This window comes from Anguilla rostrata, chromosome 9 (genome assembly GCF_018555375.3).
Source record: "Anguilla rostrata isolate EN2019 chromosome 9, ASM1855537v3, whole genome shotgun sequence".
NCBI classification, from domain to species: domain Eukaryota; kingdom Metazoa; phylum Chordata; class Actinopteri; order Anguilliformes; family Anguillidae; genus Anguilla; species Anguilla rostrata.
The window spans coordinates 44,463,713-44,484,159 of NC_057941.1; the positions used below are offsets into that span (position 1 = coordinate 44,463,713).

The 20,447-nt window shown below is 45.3% G+C and overlaps 1 protein-coding gene across 1 annotated transcript; it reads right to left on the bottom strand.

The window, feature by feature from the left end:
* Window positions 1-1,187: 1,187 nt before the first annotated feature.
* On the bottom strand, window positions 1,188-20,390 carry LOC135263877 (GAS2-like protein 2A). The gene is made up of 6 exons (XM_064352332.1): window positions 18,819-20,390; window positions 14,759-14,997; window positions 13,712-13,819; window positions 11,970-12,066; window positions 9,021-9,288; window positions 1,188-5,015 (listed from the first exon to the last, which is right to left on the bottom strand). The coding sequence occupies exons 1-6, from the start codon at window positions 19,174-19,176 to the stop codon at window positions 3,089-3,091; spliced, it is 2,997 nt and encodes a 998-aa protein (XP_064208402.1). The 5' UTR covers window positions 19,177-20,390; the 3' UTR covers window positions 1,188-3,088.
* Between the last annotated feature and the right edge of the window lie 57 nt (window positions 20,391-20,447).

The following is a 20,447-nucleotide window of genomic DNA, read 5'->3' on the forward strand; positions in this document are numbered from 1 at the left end:
TGTGCCTTTTCTTTGACAGATTGTGATAATTATACAGCTTAGTATTTTCCACAGGCTTCGGCTCCTGCTACAGCGTAATAACAGAGCAGGGTAAATAACCACATGCCTTGCTCTGTGTAATCATTCCTAGGGATAGTTAGGCCACTCTCCTCCAGTGCCTACAGGAAGACACATATTGATAGGGCAATTGCGGAGTAAATGAGGTGTTAATTTAGGGCTACAGAAGCGGCTACCGTTCGTGACGGTCAAGGATCGTGCAAGGCTGATCCTGCACCTTCTGTTTTTGCTTTCATTAGGGTTAATCAGTGGAATTCACGGCAGAGCCTATATTTAGAAATATGTGAACAAACGAAATTAGCTTTGAGTCTTATTTTCTTCACCTGGTCTCTTTCAGCATTGAGCTCCGTAATGTTTGGGCTCTGTATTTAATAGCTGTTATTCCTACATGGTGAGAGCAAAAATGTATTTTTAAAAATACCCAGAAATAAAAGCTGGGAATCTGGCACTTTAACCACATGTGAACTATTAGATTACATCTAAAATTGTGGACTACTGAGCCAAATCAAGAAAACAATATGTCTTTGTCCCAAACATTATGGAGCTTACTGTATATGCAGCACATCCCCCCAATGATATAAATAAACACATGACCATGGCTTCTTCGTTATTCCTTAGATATTTTTGGCAATGCTTTATAAACTCTACAAGCTGTGAATCTACGCACAGTGTGCAAAAAAGGCACCAGGGAAGAATCTATCAAGCAAATTCAGGTATATCACTAATTTTCAAAAGATAGAAGGCTGGCATAATTTTTAGACAACCATCATGACTGACGCATGCTGCCCATCTTCATGTAAATGGCAGTGATAATGCAGTTGCTGAAGGTGTTAGACTATTGTTGCTCTCTGTTACTGTGTAAAACATCTTATTCTTTAAGCAGATTCACTGTCTGTTGAAAGAGCAAAAAGAACCCATACAACAAACTCATCTTTTGCCATCGCTATTGGCTAGAAATTCATTTCTGAGTATTGTTTGGACGGGTTAGATAGGACGGCGATGTAATAACATACACACATACAATTTTTTTAAAAACAAAATAATAATTACACTTGTTTTAGCTTGCTGTGATATGACACTTTAACTGTCATTGTCGTTTTTTAAAAAGTGAATGGAATTGCCTTAATATTCTTCACCACTTTTTCATCACCAATTTTCTTTTCATCACTATGGCAATATATACCGTAAACAAAAAAACTTGTAATATTTTTAATTAAAACAAGTTGTGTTTATTCATTCTGAAATCAACACAAAAATAAATCTTTGGGGGGGAAAAAATCAATCACATTACATTTCATAATAAAATATATCCCAGTTATGTTCTCAAGATAGAATTGATTACTGTTCTCATTTGGATGTTGTTCTTTGCTGTCATTGCATTCTCAGGCTGGTAATTGGTAGCGGTTCATTCCTGATTCCAGTTTGAAGACAGGAGAAAACATGACGTGGGGGGGGGGGGGGGGGTGGTGGGGGGGCGGCTATCTGAACAAGCACAGCTGGTGTAGTGAGACAGACAGCAGTTCTGATGGTGCTATTTTTAGCTCAGTCTCCGTCTCTCCAGCATTATACCAGGGGATATTTATAAGCCTGCAGACTACAGCCAAAATCACAAAGCACAAGGTGACTGGAAACGCTTCGGCGAGCAGGGATTCTGGCGCTTGGCGGTACTGTCTGTGTGTATGCGAATAAAAAAGACTCCGGCTCCCAGTGGACCTCCTGAGAATTATGGCTGCCAAAATGACTCATCAAATCCCAAACTGATGAGCACCTTGAAAATTTCATTTTTTTTTTATTAGAATTTTTCTTTTGTTCTCCCCAATTTGGTATGCCCAATAATGCTCTAGGTACCTCTGTTGCAGATTCAGGAGAGTGGAGAAAAGCGTATGCTATCCTTGAAATGATAGGGTCATAGCTACTGCTTGTTTTCATGCTGCTGTTCAGAAGTTGGGCTCACACAGATGTGAGTCAGAGGAAGACACTTCATGTGCAGCTCAGCAGATGAATCTGCAGTGCCCACCAGGGGTCCATGGTGTACGATGAGACACCATCATCCTGGCCTGATTGAAAGTCTCCCGCACGTGGGTTGACACTAGAGTACATCGCCCTGCAGGACTGTCAGTCACAGTCTAAACTGGCATGATCCAGATATGATATCAGACTAAATTTTATGGAGAGAGCTATGTGGTTCCTTACACAATCATTGCTGATCAAATTATTCTCCTTTTATCCTTTGAATGCAGTGCTGTATTGACAGAAGCTATGTCCACAGTTGTCTTTTAAACTGGCCCATTTTTTCCCCCCCGGCCAATTGGATACGTGCTTCTCAGAGAGAGGACCCTTCTAAGTGGGGGTTTTGAGAATACCGAACGGCTTTTTTTGTTCCGATAGGCCTTTGACAGGCAGTCACAGACAAACGTCCCCCAACAATCCAGACACAGAGAGAAAGGACGCTCAACCTTTGGTGTTATCATGAAATGAAACTTGTTTTTACTTTGGCTGACAGTTGAGAGACACCCGACTGTGAGTTATAATAAGGTCTGAGGACTTCTATTCTGCTCTACCGTCCAGCTGTGCTCGTGTGGGTTCACCATTTAAAGACTGCGTCAGGAGGAAAGCCGTCAGGATCCTCGGACCACTGCTGTAACAGTGAAAGGTTAGGAAATGTGATAAATGGATAAACTTTTTACACAAGGAAGGCAAGATCAATGGCTGCCTTCATGCTGTCTTTCATGCCATAAAAAATGCATGGGGACGTAAACTGCAGTGAGACTTCCACAATCTTTAAATGTTCTCGCTCCATTTTAAAAGGTCATCTTCAATTATTACCAAGGAAATTTACTTTGACGAAAGCAATTACAGGTCAGTAATATATGGTATGTGTTAGGATTGAAGTATTAACAGCTTGAATTTAGCGTTTTGTTAGATATTTCTAGCACCTTCTAAATGTGTGTATTAGTGAAATAAGTGCATTTCCCTGAGGAATTCTGATGCAAAAATGTTCAAAGGATGCATGAGGACTGCCTGCAGGCATTCAAACCCAGGACTCCTGCTCTAGGTCTCCTAGCAGCTCCTGGACTGGTGGCTTCCTCCCAGTGAATTTCACCCTCTGTCTGCAGCTGTGCTGAGAGGTACGCATATCCCCCTTGGAGCTCGGGTTACCCTCGGGGGAGCAGAGTTTAAGGGCAGAGGGCTGGGATCCCTGCTGGTCAGTGCCGGTATCTCTGCCGGCGGACATCTTGGCTCTTAGCGAGTCACGGCCAGGCTGACCCCTCCTGTAGGACAACGGGGTGGGGATCTTGGAGGGCTTCTTCTCGGGCCTGTGGTCCCGCCGTGGCCGGGCTCTCGGCCGCAGCTTCAGCTTGTAGATGGAGGGCACCCGCTCCGGCTTCTTCAGGGCCCTGTTCTGCTTGAAGGAGGGGGTCCTGGGTTTGACGGGGCTCTCGGTGGCGGGGCCCGTGGACGACGTGGTGCTGAAGGCATCTGGGGCCACAGCGCCTTTGGGCTTCTTGGTTCCCATGGCAACCTCACGGCATGGATCCCGAGACCTCCTAAAATCTCCTGTAGCCTCCTTCGACTCCACACTGGAGCCCATTGAGGACCAGGAGCTCATCACGCAGGGTTTGGGGACCCGCAGGGGCCCTGAGGCCGCCTCTGCCCTGCTCGTTTGTGGTTGGGTGTCCCTGGAGCTCCTGGGGAGGGCGGCCACCCAGCTTTCCACGTCCACGCTGCTGACTGGCCTCTTCACCGTTGAGGGCTCGTTGGTGCCTGCATCATGGCTGCCTCGATTGGCATCGCTGGAATCGGATGCGGACATGCCCTGAGCAGCGTACCGCCGGCTGGAGGGAGACTGCTCAGCCGCAGGCGGAGCGGAGAAACGTCCAGACGGGTCCACCTGCCTGTTCTGAGGAGTCTCCAGGCTGCCAGGTTCCTGGTCGCCTTCTGAGCTGTTTTCATCTGAGTCCATGCTGAGGAGCTGCAGGTTGGTCAGGATTTCTTGCTCCAGGCTCTGGTACAAGCTCGCTTCCTGAGCTGGCGTGATAGGAGGTGGGGTGAAGAGGCACGCTCTCTCCAGTTCCCTGCCCTCCTTCCCTCCATCTTTACTGTTGAGTTCCTGAAGGTTGTGGGGATTGGCTAATTGGGTTTTGGCTCCTGTGACACTGATGCAGGCTCTGCTGCCTTGCAAGAGGCTGATGGGGACCATCGAGGTGTCTTGTCTTGAGCTTCTCATGCCTTGTTTTCCCATTTGTTCAGAGTCTCTGTTCAAGGTGCTGCTCAATGGGGCTGCCTGGGTGCTGTCAGGGGTGGGTTTCCTTTGGGCTGTTAGCTCCACTGAACCACGACTGCTCTGGTCTTTCGTGATAGGTGTTAAGGGCCTAATCCTGGGTTCTCCCCATACCTCATCCCTCACTTGTTTCACTGGGCTAAAGGAGCGTATTAATTCGGCACCCTCTGGTGGACTCCTGTGGTCCTCAGCTAGCTGCCTGGTCATGGGAGCTTGTTTCGGGCCCAGACGGACGTTCTTGATGGGGCTGCGGCACCTCTCTGGCACAGTGAACTTGACGGGACCCGGACCTCCTTGCCCCTGTGTGTTACCCAGGCTGGGACCCCTGCTTTGGGCCTCTGTGCTCCTAGCACTGGGCATGGTGCTCTGCCTCAGCTTGGAGGAGAACTGAGATTTGGTCCAGCTCTGGGCCAGCCTGGGGTCCAAGGCGGGCTGTGGGTGGATGGACAGCTGGTTGGGGGCCTTCTGGAAGACCAGGGGGGTCTTGGGTCGTGCCGCTTCGGGCTGTGAGGCAGGGGAGGGCTGGACGGGACGGGGCAGACTGCTGGTGAGCCGCGGGGAGGGAGATGCGCGCGTGACGTCTCTGCCTGGCCTGGTGGAGGCGCTGTGCACTGACACATCCCCGCCCTCTGAGGGGGGCTGCCTACGAGGGGGCGTGGCTGACCTCTCCCTGTTTCTGAAATCACACAAATGTTAAATGGTAAATGGTAAATGGACTGCATTTATATAGCGCTTTTATCCAAAGCGCTTTACAATTGATGCCTCTCATTCGCCAGAGCAGTTAGGGGTTAGGTGTCTTGCTCAAGGACACTTCGACACGCCCAGGGCGGGGTTTTGAACCGGCAACCCTCCGACTGCCAGACAATCGGTCTTACCTCCTGAGCTATGTCGCCCCTGCGAGAAGAATTGAAGAATTAAAGAATGAATGAATGGGCTATGCTCTCATTTTATGTTCTTTGGGTTTAATGGAGAGGCGCGTCGATCAGAGCAATTCAGTAAACATCCTACATTCATTTTTAAAAATCCATACGCAACTATCCCTTGTTGAGACTTGAAGAACTAAATGTATCAGGATGTTGCCTTCACCTATGAAATAATAAGTGATGTGTTGATGACAGTCTTATGTACCCGAGCCTAAAGCATCACCACAGGTGTTTAAACTTGTGAAATCACTCAAGCACACAAAGCCTCCTTCACTCCAGACACCATCACACTTGCTACGCATGTGGAATACCTCAAGGATGCAGAAGGAAATCACAATCTGGGTCAAAAGGAGAAACAAGGCATACATTATACATCTTTTATATCTCATATATAAATTAAATGCAAAGTATTCAGAAGAGGGTGAAAAGAAAATAACAGAATTTGTAATTGAAATAATGCACTAGTGTGGATTCATGAACATCCAAATGCAGATGGAATTAATGAACATTTAAATATGATATATGCATCTATACACACACAACAGCTAAATGTTCAGTAGATTCCCTTCTCCAGGATGAATTATATTTAATATATATTAATACAAATATATGTTTGAAAAGGCTAAGTATCCTTATAGAATTTACAGCAATATCAGCACCCTGCTTTGAAATATTCTTTTCAGAAGAAAAATGTTTTGATGTTAAGCCACTAAAAGTAACTTTCAAGATAACATAAGAGTGAGAATACAATAAAAGAATGCTCACAACCTCTGCAGCCAATCAGATGCTGACATTGCACACAACCTCTGTAGCCAATCCAATGCTGACTTTCCAACCTTCACCCTTCTCATACGCAGCGTTTGCAATAGAGATGCAGCTTCAGTAAGGACAAGCTGAACAACGTTCTTCTTAGCAATCTGAGCTCTGACTGATGACTCAGAGGGGTTTATAATCTTATGAAAATTGTAATAAAGAAAATAATAATACCCTTGTATTTCCCACCTTGGCCTTACAGACCATGAATACATCAATACACCACATTTTCACAACAGATTGTATATAACGTGTTATTCTAGAGTTAAAAAATGCCACAATGCATTTAGCAAATTCAGGTATTTCTGATGTTTACTTCTGTGGACAAATCTGGATTGATTTTGGTCAGTACAGTGACAGCTCTCTTTATGTAGAAATGGTTATTTAAACAAAATGGAGGTTCTCACTCATGCATTGTGATTTATAACTGAATTAAATCAAGAGCGCTAACACAGTCACAAATGCTAACGAATGGACTGAAAATGGAGACTGATTGAATCTTGAGCATTGTTTCTGACTCGGAAAGCAATTTCGCAGATAATATCGGCTTTCGCGCTGCCCGAAGGTGCAGATATTTTTCACAATAAAAGGCGCTGCAGGACAGACTCGGCAGTCCTGTACCTGAATCCCACTGTGAATTAATCCACGACGCTTCCAGCCATCCCCCTCTGCTCGTACGCCAGCTTCAGCTTAATACCACTCGAATATTTGGCTACCTGGCTACTCTGTCCCCCCGCATCCCTTGCAGATTTCAAAGGGCAGAGCATCACAGCTACCCAGAATCCCCAAAATCAAAGCCAAAAACACATCAAAACCCCCCCCAGCTCTTCAGACGGAGCCGGTGCTGAAAGCACTGTGATCCGTGGATCTGAGACGTAGGGGTTCTGTACCGAGCGGCCTGCTGAAAGGCTCCACGTCCGCCGCATCCCGCGCACCTTTGTTGTGAGAGCCCGTGGACGTCGGCTAGAGAGAGACGGCCTTGCGGCCTCTGTTCTCTGTGTTCTTCGCCACTCGGGTCTTAAACAAAGGGTGCGGTCCGCCGCTCACTGACTGCAAGGCCACGGATCAGCCGGCATTAGGGTCGCAAAACCATGGGACAAAAGAACCAAGGCCGGAATCTAGGCCATAGCCCTGCATGTTTTCCGCCTGTCTTTGAAATACAGAAGGTCAGAACTGGGAGGTGAGGTTCATTTGGCTCAACTGAAGCAGCAATTAGTCATTAGTAATTAACTGTTGCTTAGGTTTAAGAAGGCTGTTCTACAGGGGTCGAGTACGGGGAATCCCAGCTGAGGAAAAACATGGCTAATTCTGGCCATTCAAGAAAAGCTATGCCTACCACACTGTAATACAAGAGAAGACAACCTGGAACTGGCCAGAGCTGTCAATCAACACCACCCCATTCAAGAAAGAAGAAAAAGGCCAGAACATTCCAAGTCCAGCTGAGAACATTCAATGTTCCTGGTTCTGGAAGACTGGAAGCTCCAAAATTTGTAAACGTGGCGCCTAAAGTACCTTCAAACCACGGGAGAAAGAGACGATGCATAACTGCACTTTAAAACATGTTTTACCTCTATTTTTGTAATTCCCACACCTATATTTTAAACAAACACATGAATCATGAATACAATTAAATAAGATACGGCAGCTGCGTACTGGTGATACATTTATAACATAATGTTATTCTTATTTATGCAGATAATATGTTTCATAATTGTCAAACTGGACAAGTTCTAGTACTTTCTTAGTAATCTTCACAGTAGAGGATGATTTTCTTTAAAATAAGAAGAAAATCTGTGAACAAGTTGTTCTGAACCTTTTTAGTGGACATGTGATGTGTCATCCACCAAGTCTCAATGGTGACTCAATTGTTTCATTATTATTTCTCTTTTTATTTTGGTAAAATATGTCACAATAGTCTGCATATAGCCAGTATACTGTTTACTTTCCGCCGACCTTCTGGATCCTTGTATCACTGGTGGAACTACAACCAAAAACATACTTGGTGGTAAACAACCTAAAAGCTATTTTTACACATAAAATCTAAGAAAGGGCAAGGGAACATCATTAGCTACCGGCCTCAACAACAACGGATGCCCCATTTCAACGAAGCAGCACGTATCGTACCGCGGACATTATAAAAGCATTCATTTATCGGCGACGCGCAAGTCTGCCGACGGCAAACGCGAAGACAGCAGTTCGATTTAAAACAAGCAAGCAGCCAAAATTAACAGCTGGGAATCTGCTGGCGGCCGAGTTCTCACACACACACGACTACAACGGGCGTCTGCCGACGGTCTCCCGGTCGAGCGCGGCGGCGTTTGCTTTATTAAGCCTCTGAACACAAACGGGGGCTGTCGATCACTCGCGGCCGCGAGCCGCTAATAGTTTCTCCGGGCGGCTCCGAGCGCTGATACGCGCTGAGTGATTTGTGGAGCGTGGCGGGAGCGTTCGCCGACGGCGATTTTTTTGGCGGAGGCCAAGCTTCGGCTGTCTGCTGCGTCCGCCCGCCGCTTCAGACCAAGCGCCCCTGTTTACAATTAAAAGGCGGCCATTTTCGCTGCACTCCTACTCTCCCGATCTGTGTGTAAAAAGCCAGGCATTTTATTTATTTATTTTTATTTAACCATTATTTAACCAAGAGATCTCTTTTGCAAGGGGGACCTGACATGAAACACAAAGTTACCCAACAAGACTTACACCTAACAAAATGTCATGGTCGAGGCAGCTGAGGAACACCGTCTACCTGTGAAACCCCCCCCCCCCCCGACAGCGAGCGCAAACCCCGCCGTGTTTGGGGAGGGCTTATTCGAGGGCCGATCTGGGCTCAGCCGTTGCCTGGCGATACGGTGTACATTCGCGGATGGATCAGCCCTTCTGGCTTTCAAAGAGCCGGACTCCAGACTGCACCTGTGACGAGACCCCCCCTCCCCCCCCGCCATACTCACCGGCTGGGACTGGGGGGCCGGAGCTCCTGGCCCGCCCTGGAGGCGGGGCTCGGCGAGGAGGCGGAGCGGGGTGGTGGGGCGCCCGGTTTCAGGCCTCTGGAGGGGGCCGAGGGGGTCCAGGTGACGGAGGGCAGGGGGGACTGCGTTCGGCCCAGCAGCAGCAGCGTGGCCCCGCCCTGGCCGTCCTGCCGGGGCGTTAGGCGGGCCTTGATCTCGTGCACCGGGGTGGGGGGCCGCAGGGGGCCGGCCAGCCTCGACTGCTTATGGGCTGGGGCAAGAGAATGAGAGGTGACTCAAAGGGGTGACCTCCTACACTCACTATGGGCTGGGGCAAGAGAATGAGAGGTGACTCAAAGGGGTGACCTCCTACACTCACTATGGGCTGGGGCAAGAGAATGAGGGGTGACTCAAAGGGGTGACCTCCCACACTCACAGCTTACGATACACTGCTCTAGCAAGGGTAGATGAACGGCAACTTCTCTGTTCATCACCACTGTTTATAATTCAGGGCACAGCTAATATGAATGCAAATCGCTAATCTAATTATTCATGGCATTCGGTTATTTATTCTCCTCTTGTTTTTGAATTTTCGAAGAATTTGTCTTCCCCCGATCGGCAGCTCGGAGGCAGAGCGTGCAGTGAAGCATTGTGAAAGGCAGTCCCCAGCCAGGGTACATGAGGAAATTACGAAATAAAAGCACAGGATTACTCCACTACAGGCACGCGGAGAGAGTCCAGCAGGCTTCACGGCTGGCTCTTCTTCTAGCTTGTTTCAGATGGGAAACTGTCTTTAAGGTTCACACCGTCTTTATTGATCCCATTTTGACATTCAGATTAAAAACATGATTACATTTTGAACTTCGACGCGCTTAAAGCAAGAGAGAAGCTCATTTTAAAAGCGGGCTGAGCGGCAACTGTCATTTTCATGCGCCCGATGTGAAAATCGCACGCGTGTGCCGACTGACGCAAAAGCCAATTTTTAAAATGGCACTTTTAAATGCGTAAGCAAGAGACGCCGGCGTGAGGATGACTACCTGCCCTTGAGCGCGAGTGCCGCCGCCACCGCTACGCCTCGAGATTACTCACGCTCCTACATTATTCACACAGCGTGGCGATGGTGCCGTGATGTCACTGGCCGAGCTGCGCAATCACAGCGCTGATGTCACGGGCTGGCTGACTCACAGAGCAGGGGGTGATGAAGCCGGGGGCGGGACCTTGGCGTTGTTGTGTTGTCACCATCGAGCGATCTGCGATTACCACCCGTCCAATAGAGACCAGAGGGCAGCCCCCCACCAATCACGAGGTTCATTGTTAACAACAAATAGAGCGCTCCGATGGTTGTTTCTAGGGTCCCTGCAGAGTAAGGTGATATTACGTCTGTCTGGCCCTACTTCAGTATCCCCAACTCATAGCAGGAAATACAGGAGCTTGGTATGACCACTCCATCGCAGGCTGTATTAGGCCAACCAGATGGTTATAGTCTTGACCAGACCTGGGCCAAATACGTATTTGTTTTGGATTCAAATACTTTCCTGTGCTCCATTGATCTTGCCTGGTGAAATTGAGCCTGCCAACATGACCAGAAGGAGGGGTTTCAACTTTTTGAGAGTATTTCATCGGTTCCAATACACCAGACAAGGTCAGAAAAGCGTAGAAAAGTATTTGAATCAAAAACAAGTATGTATTTGACCCAAGTCTGGTCTCAACATCAAAAGCTCCATTCACTGTTGAGCCTGAAACTTTCCAATTTTATGCGCCGTATGAACAGTCATGACGGAGCGTGATGCAGGACAGTACCGTGTTCTGCACTTGGGCACGTCTCATCTTGAATATTCATAAACTGGAATATTGCACCAAAACCCCCTGTAGTGCAGAATATGAGTAGATGGCTGGAAACTACAGACTGATCGTATGATTAAACTACGCAATCCCACTGATTCTGCAGGGCAAATACAGGTTCTATCCTGATTTTCATCAAATTGTGCAAGGTGTTGTCAAGGTCATTGGTATATCATAAGGTAACACAGCAGCATCTGAATTCAAACAGTAACAGCTTATGGAAAAATCGATTTCAAAAATATTATTGAACAACGCAGCTTCTTATGCCATCATAAGCATTCATTCACATAGCATTCTCAATGTAAAACTGTAAGCTTTGCATAAATGTGGGCACAGTTTTGGCTAAAATTAAATAGTAAGGTGCAAAGCAATAATATAGGACTGTGCATGAAATAGCATAACTCAACAGGGTGCAGATATGAATGTCTCCTAATAATGCACCTGTTTTATTCATATGAAAGGAGGCTGTCATGATAGCCTACATTTTATTAGGAGAATGTGGGGAGACAACCTCTATTAATGAGATGTACTACAGCAGGTTATTTTTGGAATACAGTATATCTTGTACAACGGGGATAGGTAGACACTGCCATCTAATGACTAGCACAGGGAAATGGAAAGACCTGATACCAGGCCAACAAGCAAAATCCAAACCAACGGACATCAACTTGAAACTCAAAATGCGACTAACTACAGAGATAATTTACCTTGTCTTACTGCTAAATACTATTGATTTCCTATTTACATTATTTATGCGATATGTTGAGTGTTGGAGAGGTGGCATGTTGAGTGTTGGAGAGGATAGGAATAATATGTCCAGACTCCTTGGAAACCTGTTTTTCATTCCTCAAACTGAAGCATCTCTGAAGAGCTCATTGGACCGTAGACTTTTTGTATGTCCTTTCTCCTGCTGATCAGTTTAGTAAATCACACTATTATGTTAGCTGCTGGTGTCTCTTAGTTTCTTTGACTTCACAATAACAACAGACCGGTATTGTGAGGATGCATTTTGAATGTTACGTACTGAAAATATCATAAAGGTACGGTACAGGCGGTAGGAGTGAGTGTTGGTCATCACTCTTTGGCCGAGCCAACCCATGTGACACTCACCAATAGAGGTGCAGCGACAGGGGTCGTGTTTGTCCAGGTAATGTTCCAGTGTGTCCCAGCCACCCCCAACACGCACCATCACATGATTCCGCAAGATCTGCCACAAACAACACACACAAACATATATACTCACTCACGTGTTCACACACATACATGTACACACACACACACACACACACAAACATATATACTCACTCACATGTGCACACACATACATGTACACACAAACACACACACACACACAAACATATATACTCACTCACGTGTTCACACACATACATGTACACACAAACACACACACACACACACACACACACACAGACACACTGCTCTCGAAGGCTAAGTCATTTTTGAATGACACACAGGTTTCATTAAGAAAGCTTTCTATTAATATGCCTGCCTAATTATTTAAATTATTCAAACACAATACACCCACTTGAACTGAGATGATAAAGGAAATGCATCACTGCATGAAAAATAACTGGTTTCAATGTCTGCACATAATTGGCACATAAAAGGCTTAAAATATACCCTTCACTTCTCTTTTTATGAAATAATCAGAAAAAAATTTTTTTTTTTGCTATGGGCTCAAAAGTTAGAGAAGTACAGTAGAACCTTAGAAATATGAATTTCAGAGTCCTCTGACCAGTCAACCCAACAGGCCCAGAACCTGAAAACTGTGAATACACCTCTCCCTTATATTTAGCTCCTTTACACCTTCCCCCTCTATCTACCCTATATTCCCCTGCCCCCCCCCCCTCCCAAAAAAAAAAAGAAATCTCCCATGTATAGCCATTCTAGTAACAACAGATTACCTACTGGGTGTTATGGCCTGACCATTACACTCTTATTAATCTCTACTTGGGATGCTGGGGATGCAAAAAATCCAGGCCTTGTCTTTTGTTTGTACTCACTGTAAGTCTCTCTGGATAAGAGCGTCGGCTAAATGCCTAAAACGTAGTGTAAAAATGTTAACTACACGTTGGGTTTGTCTAAAATCAGCGGGTTGGCAGCAAGCTTCTGAAGGAGAAAAGAAACCAACAGTATGAAATTTTAATTGAAGTTACCTTCTTGTGCACTATAAAACGCGAGTTCTGAAGCGCTCTCCCACACTCTGTGATGCATTCATTATTGATTATGAGTGCTAGAAGCATTTTAAGTTGAGGTGGGTGGTGAGTCTGCAGACTGCTGCTACCCTTTCGATGTTCCCTCACTGGTGACATCTTTAACGTCTGCCCTGTGCTCCTTCAAACACTTTCCTTCGCCTGCGCCGCTCAGTCTCAGCGTGATTGACCCATATCGGCTGCTTCCTCTATGACCTTTATTTACAGCGTTTATTGATTTTGTTTCTGAGAATGCGAAGATGAATAGCATTTAACTGGTAGATGTCAACCACAGACAGCTTGTTATTATGTTGTGTCTTGTGCTGTATTTTTCAGGAAGACAACAAAATAATGGGATCCAGATCCAGATTACAGCCTGTTTGAATATTGGTTGGTAATTAGAGAATGAGAGATTATTTTGAGAGAGTCGAGAGACAGAGAAATGCTAATTAAAAACCAGCTCCTCCCCACTCTCTGTGTCGCTGAGGTCTGTTCTACCATATATGGCCCTGAACACGGTGGATAAACAAACAACTCCAAGTGTGATGGATGACCCGGGTGCGAGACAACGGCAGGTGATGAATTAAAAGACGTCACATAGAGACGAATGTGCAGACAGAGCGGAGCTCGCTGACGCACCCGGACGAAGATGAGGGTGCTGGACTCCCCGACTCTGTACTTCCCCTCAGACACTTTGACCATGGGGAACTGAGAGGGGCACGTGCAGTGGCTCACCAAGTGCTGGACCTGAACACGTAGAGAGAGAATAAATATGAATACAGAAATACACAGACATTCACACACACATACACATGCAGGATATGCGGGCATGAAAACACGCCACGCGCACATATGTACTGTAGATACAAACGCATTCAGGCCAAGTCAGATCCCCATTCCTGCCATAGAACCAGAGGCCCACACAACATTAATGGGCCGACCGAGATGAAGCCCTTGATAAATGACTTGATATCATGACTTGATATCTCACAATTTATCATGGCAGTCTGTGAGGCAGGGCACTGCCCCTGCTTGTTACACAGCCAATGTACACCCCAGCAGTCCTGACAAAACCACACCGTCTGTTCACCTTGACAACAGAGGCTATGGAGAAAAGAGTGCACTGTGACTACATGGGGCCTTGATTCCTTGCCTAGATAAAACTTATGATGCTAGCTGTGCAGCATGCCTCATCTAGTCTTTGGTCAATTTTAGCCCAAACTTAGAGAATCGCAACCACAAACAGAACCAAACTCACAGACTGGATATCTGCTGTACGTGTATACTGTACAGTACAGGTACACAATGCAACCTTCTATTCATGCTCTAGCACAGCAAAAGGTTCAGTGTTGAATTAACTCTGAGAGAATACATGTGGTTCCTACTGAACTCGTATAACCCATCCATCCATATGCCATCTATACCCGCTTATCCTGGGCAGGGTTGCCAAGGAGGCTGGAGCCTATCCCAGCGTGCATTGGGCAAGAGGCAGGAATACACCCTGGACAGGCCACCAATTTATCGCAGGAACTTGTATCATTTCTGTGCTACGGTTTGTACACTTTAGAATTACGGGCTGGCCACACATAATTCTTAAGGCGATACCAGGCGATGGAAGGGGACGGTGTCGCCTGTGGGCCTGGGACAGGGTCACACACTGCAGGGTCAAAGGCGCACAGGCCTCACCATCTCGTCCAGGTTCTGGAAGCCGATCGCTCGGCGCTGCGGTTTGGGCAGCGGCGTCTCCTCCTGGGGCAGGTCCAGCTCCTCGCGCAGCTCCTCCTCGATCTCCTGCTCCAGCTGGATCAGGACCGGCGCCGCCATGCCGAATCGGGACGCCCTGCGAGCCACCTCCAGCAGGCAGAGCACGAAGTTCTTCTCGTTCTTCCGCAGGACCAGGTCGTCCGTCTCGAACATCAGCACGTCTGAGGGAGGGGGAGGCGACACGGACAGGGCGGAGGCCTAAATGTCAGGCTGTGACCTTCGACCTCTCCTTTTGCTGCAGACTGACACGTCGTTACGCTGCGCAGTCCACCGGCTGATCTGCGCAGTCGTTGCGTCAGAGGAGCGTTTTCCTCTTCGCGTTTCCAACGAGTGCTCACTCACCAGAGGACCGGGCAAGAGCAGAGGTGGATACATACACGCTTGGCCTGTCAGCCAATCAGCACAGGCAAAGCAGGGGTGGAAAATGGAGCATGCGTAGTTGGAGTCACAGAGTAAGCGCCGGAATCGTGATGGCTAGCTGTGATGTCGCTATCAAACATCACTACAGGGCTTACTAACACCCTCTCACCTTTGGCTGCTCCTCGCATGCAAGGCTGCTTCGAATCCACCCCAGCCATCATGCGTCAAATTTGCATCTCTCCAGTTAAGAAGGTGTCATCTTTGTTAAGAATTGCATTCCATAAGTGAAAAGCTTGCTGCGATCTTTCGTGACTCAGAGGGTTTGGCCGGCACTTACCACCGTGCGTGTGGCGAACCAGAACGAGCATACCGCACATAGTTCCCTTGTATAGTCTATTGATACAGGTCTGACGAATCAGGTTCGAGTAATTCTCCAGTTGTACTGGCCATCAATTCTACATCCAGGAGGTAGAACTAATCAGTGAAATCAGCTGGCTGAGCTCACTGGTAGAAAAAAAACACATGGCAGGACTTTCCACCTCTGAGCCAAAGTCAGAATTCAACTCAACACCACGATATGTATGCACCTATTAGAACCCTGTATCATAACTGGATGAACCACTGACCTAGCCCTAGGGGTACATATTTGCAAGTACTTTGTATTGCAGAATTACTCTGAGCTCAAGCATGAACCTAAAGAAAAGGTATATATATCAAAAAATAATCACCTTTTATCAACAGAATACAAGCTGCATCTCCCTCACAACCAAATTATTAACATGAGAGTCTGCCTTCTAGCTGATAGCAGCGACTGCAAAAATAAGCTTTGCTACTATCACCAACCAAACCATAGAAGGCATTGAGAGAGTCAATTTCCCCATGGGTAACAAAGTACAGTAACATTCTTGGGACAATTACATCACCTAGTGGTAAAACAGCAGATTGCATGCACATGTATCCATAATTTGAATTCAATTTCAAATGGAAGAAATTTGCAGTTTCAATTGTATATAACAAACTAACTATGCATTATATCCAGATTAAGATATATATACACAACTCACTACCAACAAAAATTATGTATGTATATGAAATTATGCTCTGTGAAACACTGAAATAACGGAAGTGGACGTTAAAAAAATTTATTTTGTGATGCTGCAGCATCAATTATATGTATTTATTTTTTGTTTTGTTTTGTTTCATTTTGTAAATATCCTATGCATTGTTGAACCTCTAATTAACCATTTGGCCTGTTTTGGGTCCTAGGAAGCTTCAGAGGGCTCGGCCCAAGCAGCCTGAAGCTAAGAAAAAGTGGAACTGGGGGCGTTTGAGGTGTGCATGAGTGCAGGTGTGTATGTGTGTGCGTGTGTGTGTGTGTGTGTGTGTGTGCGTGTCAACAGGGGTGGCCTGGAAAACTCCAAACTGGCATTCCACATATGCATATAGGATTATTTTCATGAAAATGGGTTAATACACCTACAGGCACTATATTGGATATTCTGGGCAAGCCATGCCAGAATAGAGCAGATGCCAGAGTGTCACTGCTGACTTTGTAACTTGGTTTAATAGTTGTCTGATCTAGTCTCTCTACATAGTACCTTTACCATCATTCCAATTAAAGCCAAAGCTGTCCCTCCCAAAAAGATCTGAAAGTCCTTAATATTCAATATCACCATAATGCTCACTAGGAAAGATGGGTCATTTTCCTATAACCTTAAAATGATGTGCGATATTGTAGATGGACCCGAACCAATTATAAAATATAAAAGGGAAGAAATCAATACTCCTTGGATCCTCCTTGATCATTAATTAAGTATGCACAGGCCAGGAGAGAAGGGGGTGAAATGCCTCTTTCAACTAGTTGAATAGTTGTGCCTTTCTTTTATTTGGTTAGTAAGTTGGAAGTGGGAATTTGAATCCTGCATCTAGGTCTGGTGTTATACATTTCATCCCTGGTCTTTCTGGAATATTCTGCTGCCCTTTGATTTTTTAAATTCTGGCCTTGACGCATTGTTGAGAGTACATTGGGAGAGACAAGCTGTAGTTCGTTATTTTCATTCACTTATTTTGTGACTAACTTGTCTAAGTCTATAACATCAGTTGTTTTTTGTATGCTGCTCAGGAATGATGGATGGATAGACAAATGCACAGGTGTGTGTATGTGTGTCTGTATGTACTACAGTATGTAGTGTGCTAATTGTACAAAACAGAATCAACACGTTGCAGGAAATGAATGTGCTTTTCATACCATTCCTCATTAATGTTGTAACAGTGGGAGCTATTGGGGGAAAACAATGATCCGTCTATTTCAGCTGGGCATGCTTTTTTGTGTAAATTATATTATAATGACTTTTCATATGCTCTCAACCAGACACTTTCAAAAGTGGCTTTACCGATTTTAGGTTGAAAACCCGCTGGCTTCAGTTAATACTGTTCAACAGCTTTTAAAGTCATCACAAGGCCAAATTCCAGGAATATTTTCTTACAATTATTTACAAAAGACATCCGATTGCAGTTGGACACCACCATATTTTGCATAGCAGGCATATTATCACTTGCATGGTGGCTGGAATCAGGCTGGCACATACGGGTGGCATAAAAAGCTTCCAGGGCTCTGGCATTGGAGAGAAACCCACCCATGATCACAATTTGTAACTTCCCAAAAATTTTAATACTTAACCTTAACAAAAGAATGGCTGCATTCTTACATGGTTAAACAATCTTGATATGACATAAATAATATGACAAGAGGTATCTCTTCACTTTAATAGGTAAATGGGAATAAGAATCACTGCACAGTCAAGATTATATCTTGATATGTAACACCATTAAGAATGTAATTTAATGTTGAACTGTTTTTTTTTTTTCTGTTTTCTTTGCTGTAGTGTTATTGTAATTGTAAGAATGTAGGGTGCATCTTTTATGTTCTCCATGTGTTTTAATACAAAAGGGCAGCTTACTCGGGTCAGTATCCACTAATAGGTGCTGTATAGCATAGCACTGGGTGGTGCACGGTATTCATATTCCACCCAACTGCTCGCTACATGTCAATTTATGGGCGATGCTAAATGCTAATGTACACCAAATTATATTGGGAGACAATCAGATCCCCAGATTGCAAGTTGGACTGGCCACTTTGCCAGGTAACCTCTAATCACCGACCATAGTGAATCAGGATCTTTAATGAGGTGCCCGAAGGATACCACCAAATAGTGTTCTCACCAATAGTGCTGGTTGTGCAAGAGGCAGTCTGGCCTCACCTGTGTATAGTATCAACAATCCAGTGATAGAAGCGAAGCAAGACTCGCCCCTACTGGCCAACCAACATCGCTTCCAGCAATAACCTCATTTTATCTCACTACAGCAGTTACCAATTAATCTTCTGCCGAATAAGCAGATGGCAACAAGGAAGAAGGCAAGTGACATACGACGCTAATTGCTTAATTTGCACGAGAACCAATATGTAAACACATTGTGTTTGTTATGTTTAAAACCCATGATAACACCCATGGGATAATTCCAAATAGGAAACCTGGCCAGGTAGCAGCCTGATTTAACATGATAGATGAAAGTATTGCGTCTCTCTCAACTTCACTACCCAAGTTAAATTTTTATTGCTCACCTTTAATATCCATATGCTTCCGACACCAGTTTATAAAATTTGATATGTTGTCCCGAGCCAAGAAAGTCAACGGTTGCGCTGAAGCGACGAATGTCACTTCAGATGTGGGCATCTTCATCTTCAGTGCCTGTTGCCCATACATGCGGAGAAAGTCCGCCGCCACGCGGGTTACATTGTTGGCGTGGTGGCAGAGGACGGCGCCGGTCTCGAGGACCTGCAGAAAGTTGTTCACGGCGATGTCTACGTCGTACAAATCCTTCAACCACTCCGCCAAGTCTTCTTTCATTGCATACAGATACTCTTCACTGGATTTGAACGGCTTGATGCTACAGTTGGTAGCTTGTTCGATTCCAGACATTGCGATTTGAATAACTTTATTCAAATAAGTCTACACATAAGATAATTGTTTAATTTTATGGCTGCAGGTCTCCAAAGTAACCTACCGTAAATCTTGAAATTACATACCCGTTTTGTTTCCACCTGTATGTTTATGATTCCTTAGATTATACACGGAGAGAATGGTTTTCCATATGGTGACCAGATTTTAAGATTTAAAAAATAAATATAAGGCAAAAGAAAGCATCTAACACGCGCCATACCTTATGCCCGCATGTAGGAACGAGTAGTCTAACCCACTGGCATCAATTTAAAGTAAATCTACATTTCCCCGGTGACCGAAATAAATCAAAGTCTTGCCAAACTGTAAAACCTACATTTTACCTCGCAAAAACATAGTATAGCGAAGCCCACATTCAGAAATACTAAAGTGACCTTATGTAAGAAGCATGCAAAAAGTCCCTTTTCCAAGTTTATAGCTAGATTTTGTTTTGTAGTGCAGTGCAGCGGCGCTCTCCTTGGTTACAAGATAGCTGGCTGGAGACAAACATTCCGTTTAACCATTTCATAACCAGACCTTTTCACGCCCTTAAGTAACATGTCCATGGACAACTGTGTCTAATTGTACATCTCAATATTGAATTACATGTGGCGGAAACAGCGCGTGCTGTACTTTGATACCATTGTAACGCTCGCCGTGCTTCTTGTGCCGCAAAATTGCCACACAATAAGCAAGGTGTCTCACTTTTACTTTCAACTCGGAACATTTAATCAGTACTTTCTATAATATGCAACCAGACACGCAGGCTTTCACCTGGTAAGTGCACGTTATTCACTAGCCTTCTTGGTGGCTAGACCTACTCGTATAAAAATATACGTCTCATACCATAATGCTAAAATAATGAATATACACGTGTATAGGGACACTTTAAGTATTGTGGCAGACCAAGACCACAAGTGGCTTTTCTTGATGAGCACCGTTCAGAACAGATTAAAACACTCTGAGCCAAAGTCACTTTACTGATGATGAAATAAAAGAATCAAACAAAGCAATTTGAAATGCAATACATTTGAGAACAGCAATAAATTTGTTATCCCCACCGAGTCCAAAAATCAACCTTGAACAATTGCCTTACCCTGAACCCGACCTGCATTTCTGAAAAAATTATTTTTATATACTCCAGAGAAAGGCCTTTCACATTCTGTAGAAATAAACTACCTAACCTGGCCTGTCTGGCTTTTCCTAGGAAGCAGGAGCTCTACACAAACTCACTGGGGTCACATTGCAGTAAT

Excerpts from the sequence above, each read along its gene's own strand:
- LOC135263877 (XM_064352332.1), bottom strand. The coding sequence starts at position 19,176 with ATGTCTGGAATCGAACAAGCTACCAACTGTAGCATCAAGCCGTTCAAA. Across the intron at positions 14,998-18,818 it reads GAAGCATATGGATATTAAAG|ACGTGCTGATGTTCGAGACG; the intron begins GTGAGCAATAAA and ends CCCCTCCCTCAG. Across the intron at positions 9,289-11,969 it reads CTGTCGCTGCACCTCTATTG|CCCATAAGCAGTCGAGGCTG; the intron begins GTGAGTGTCACA and ends CTCTTGCCCCAG.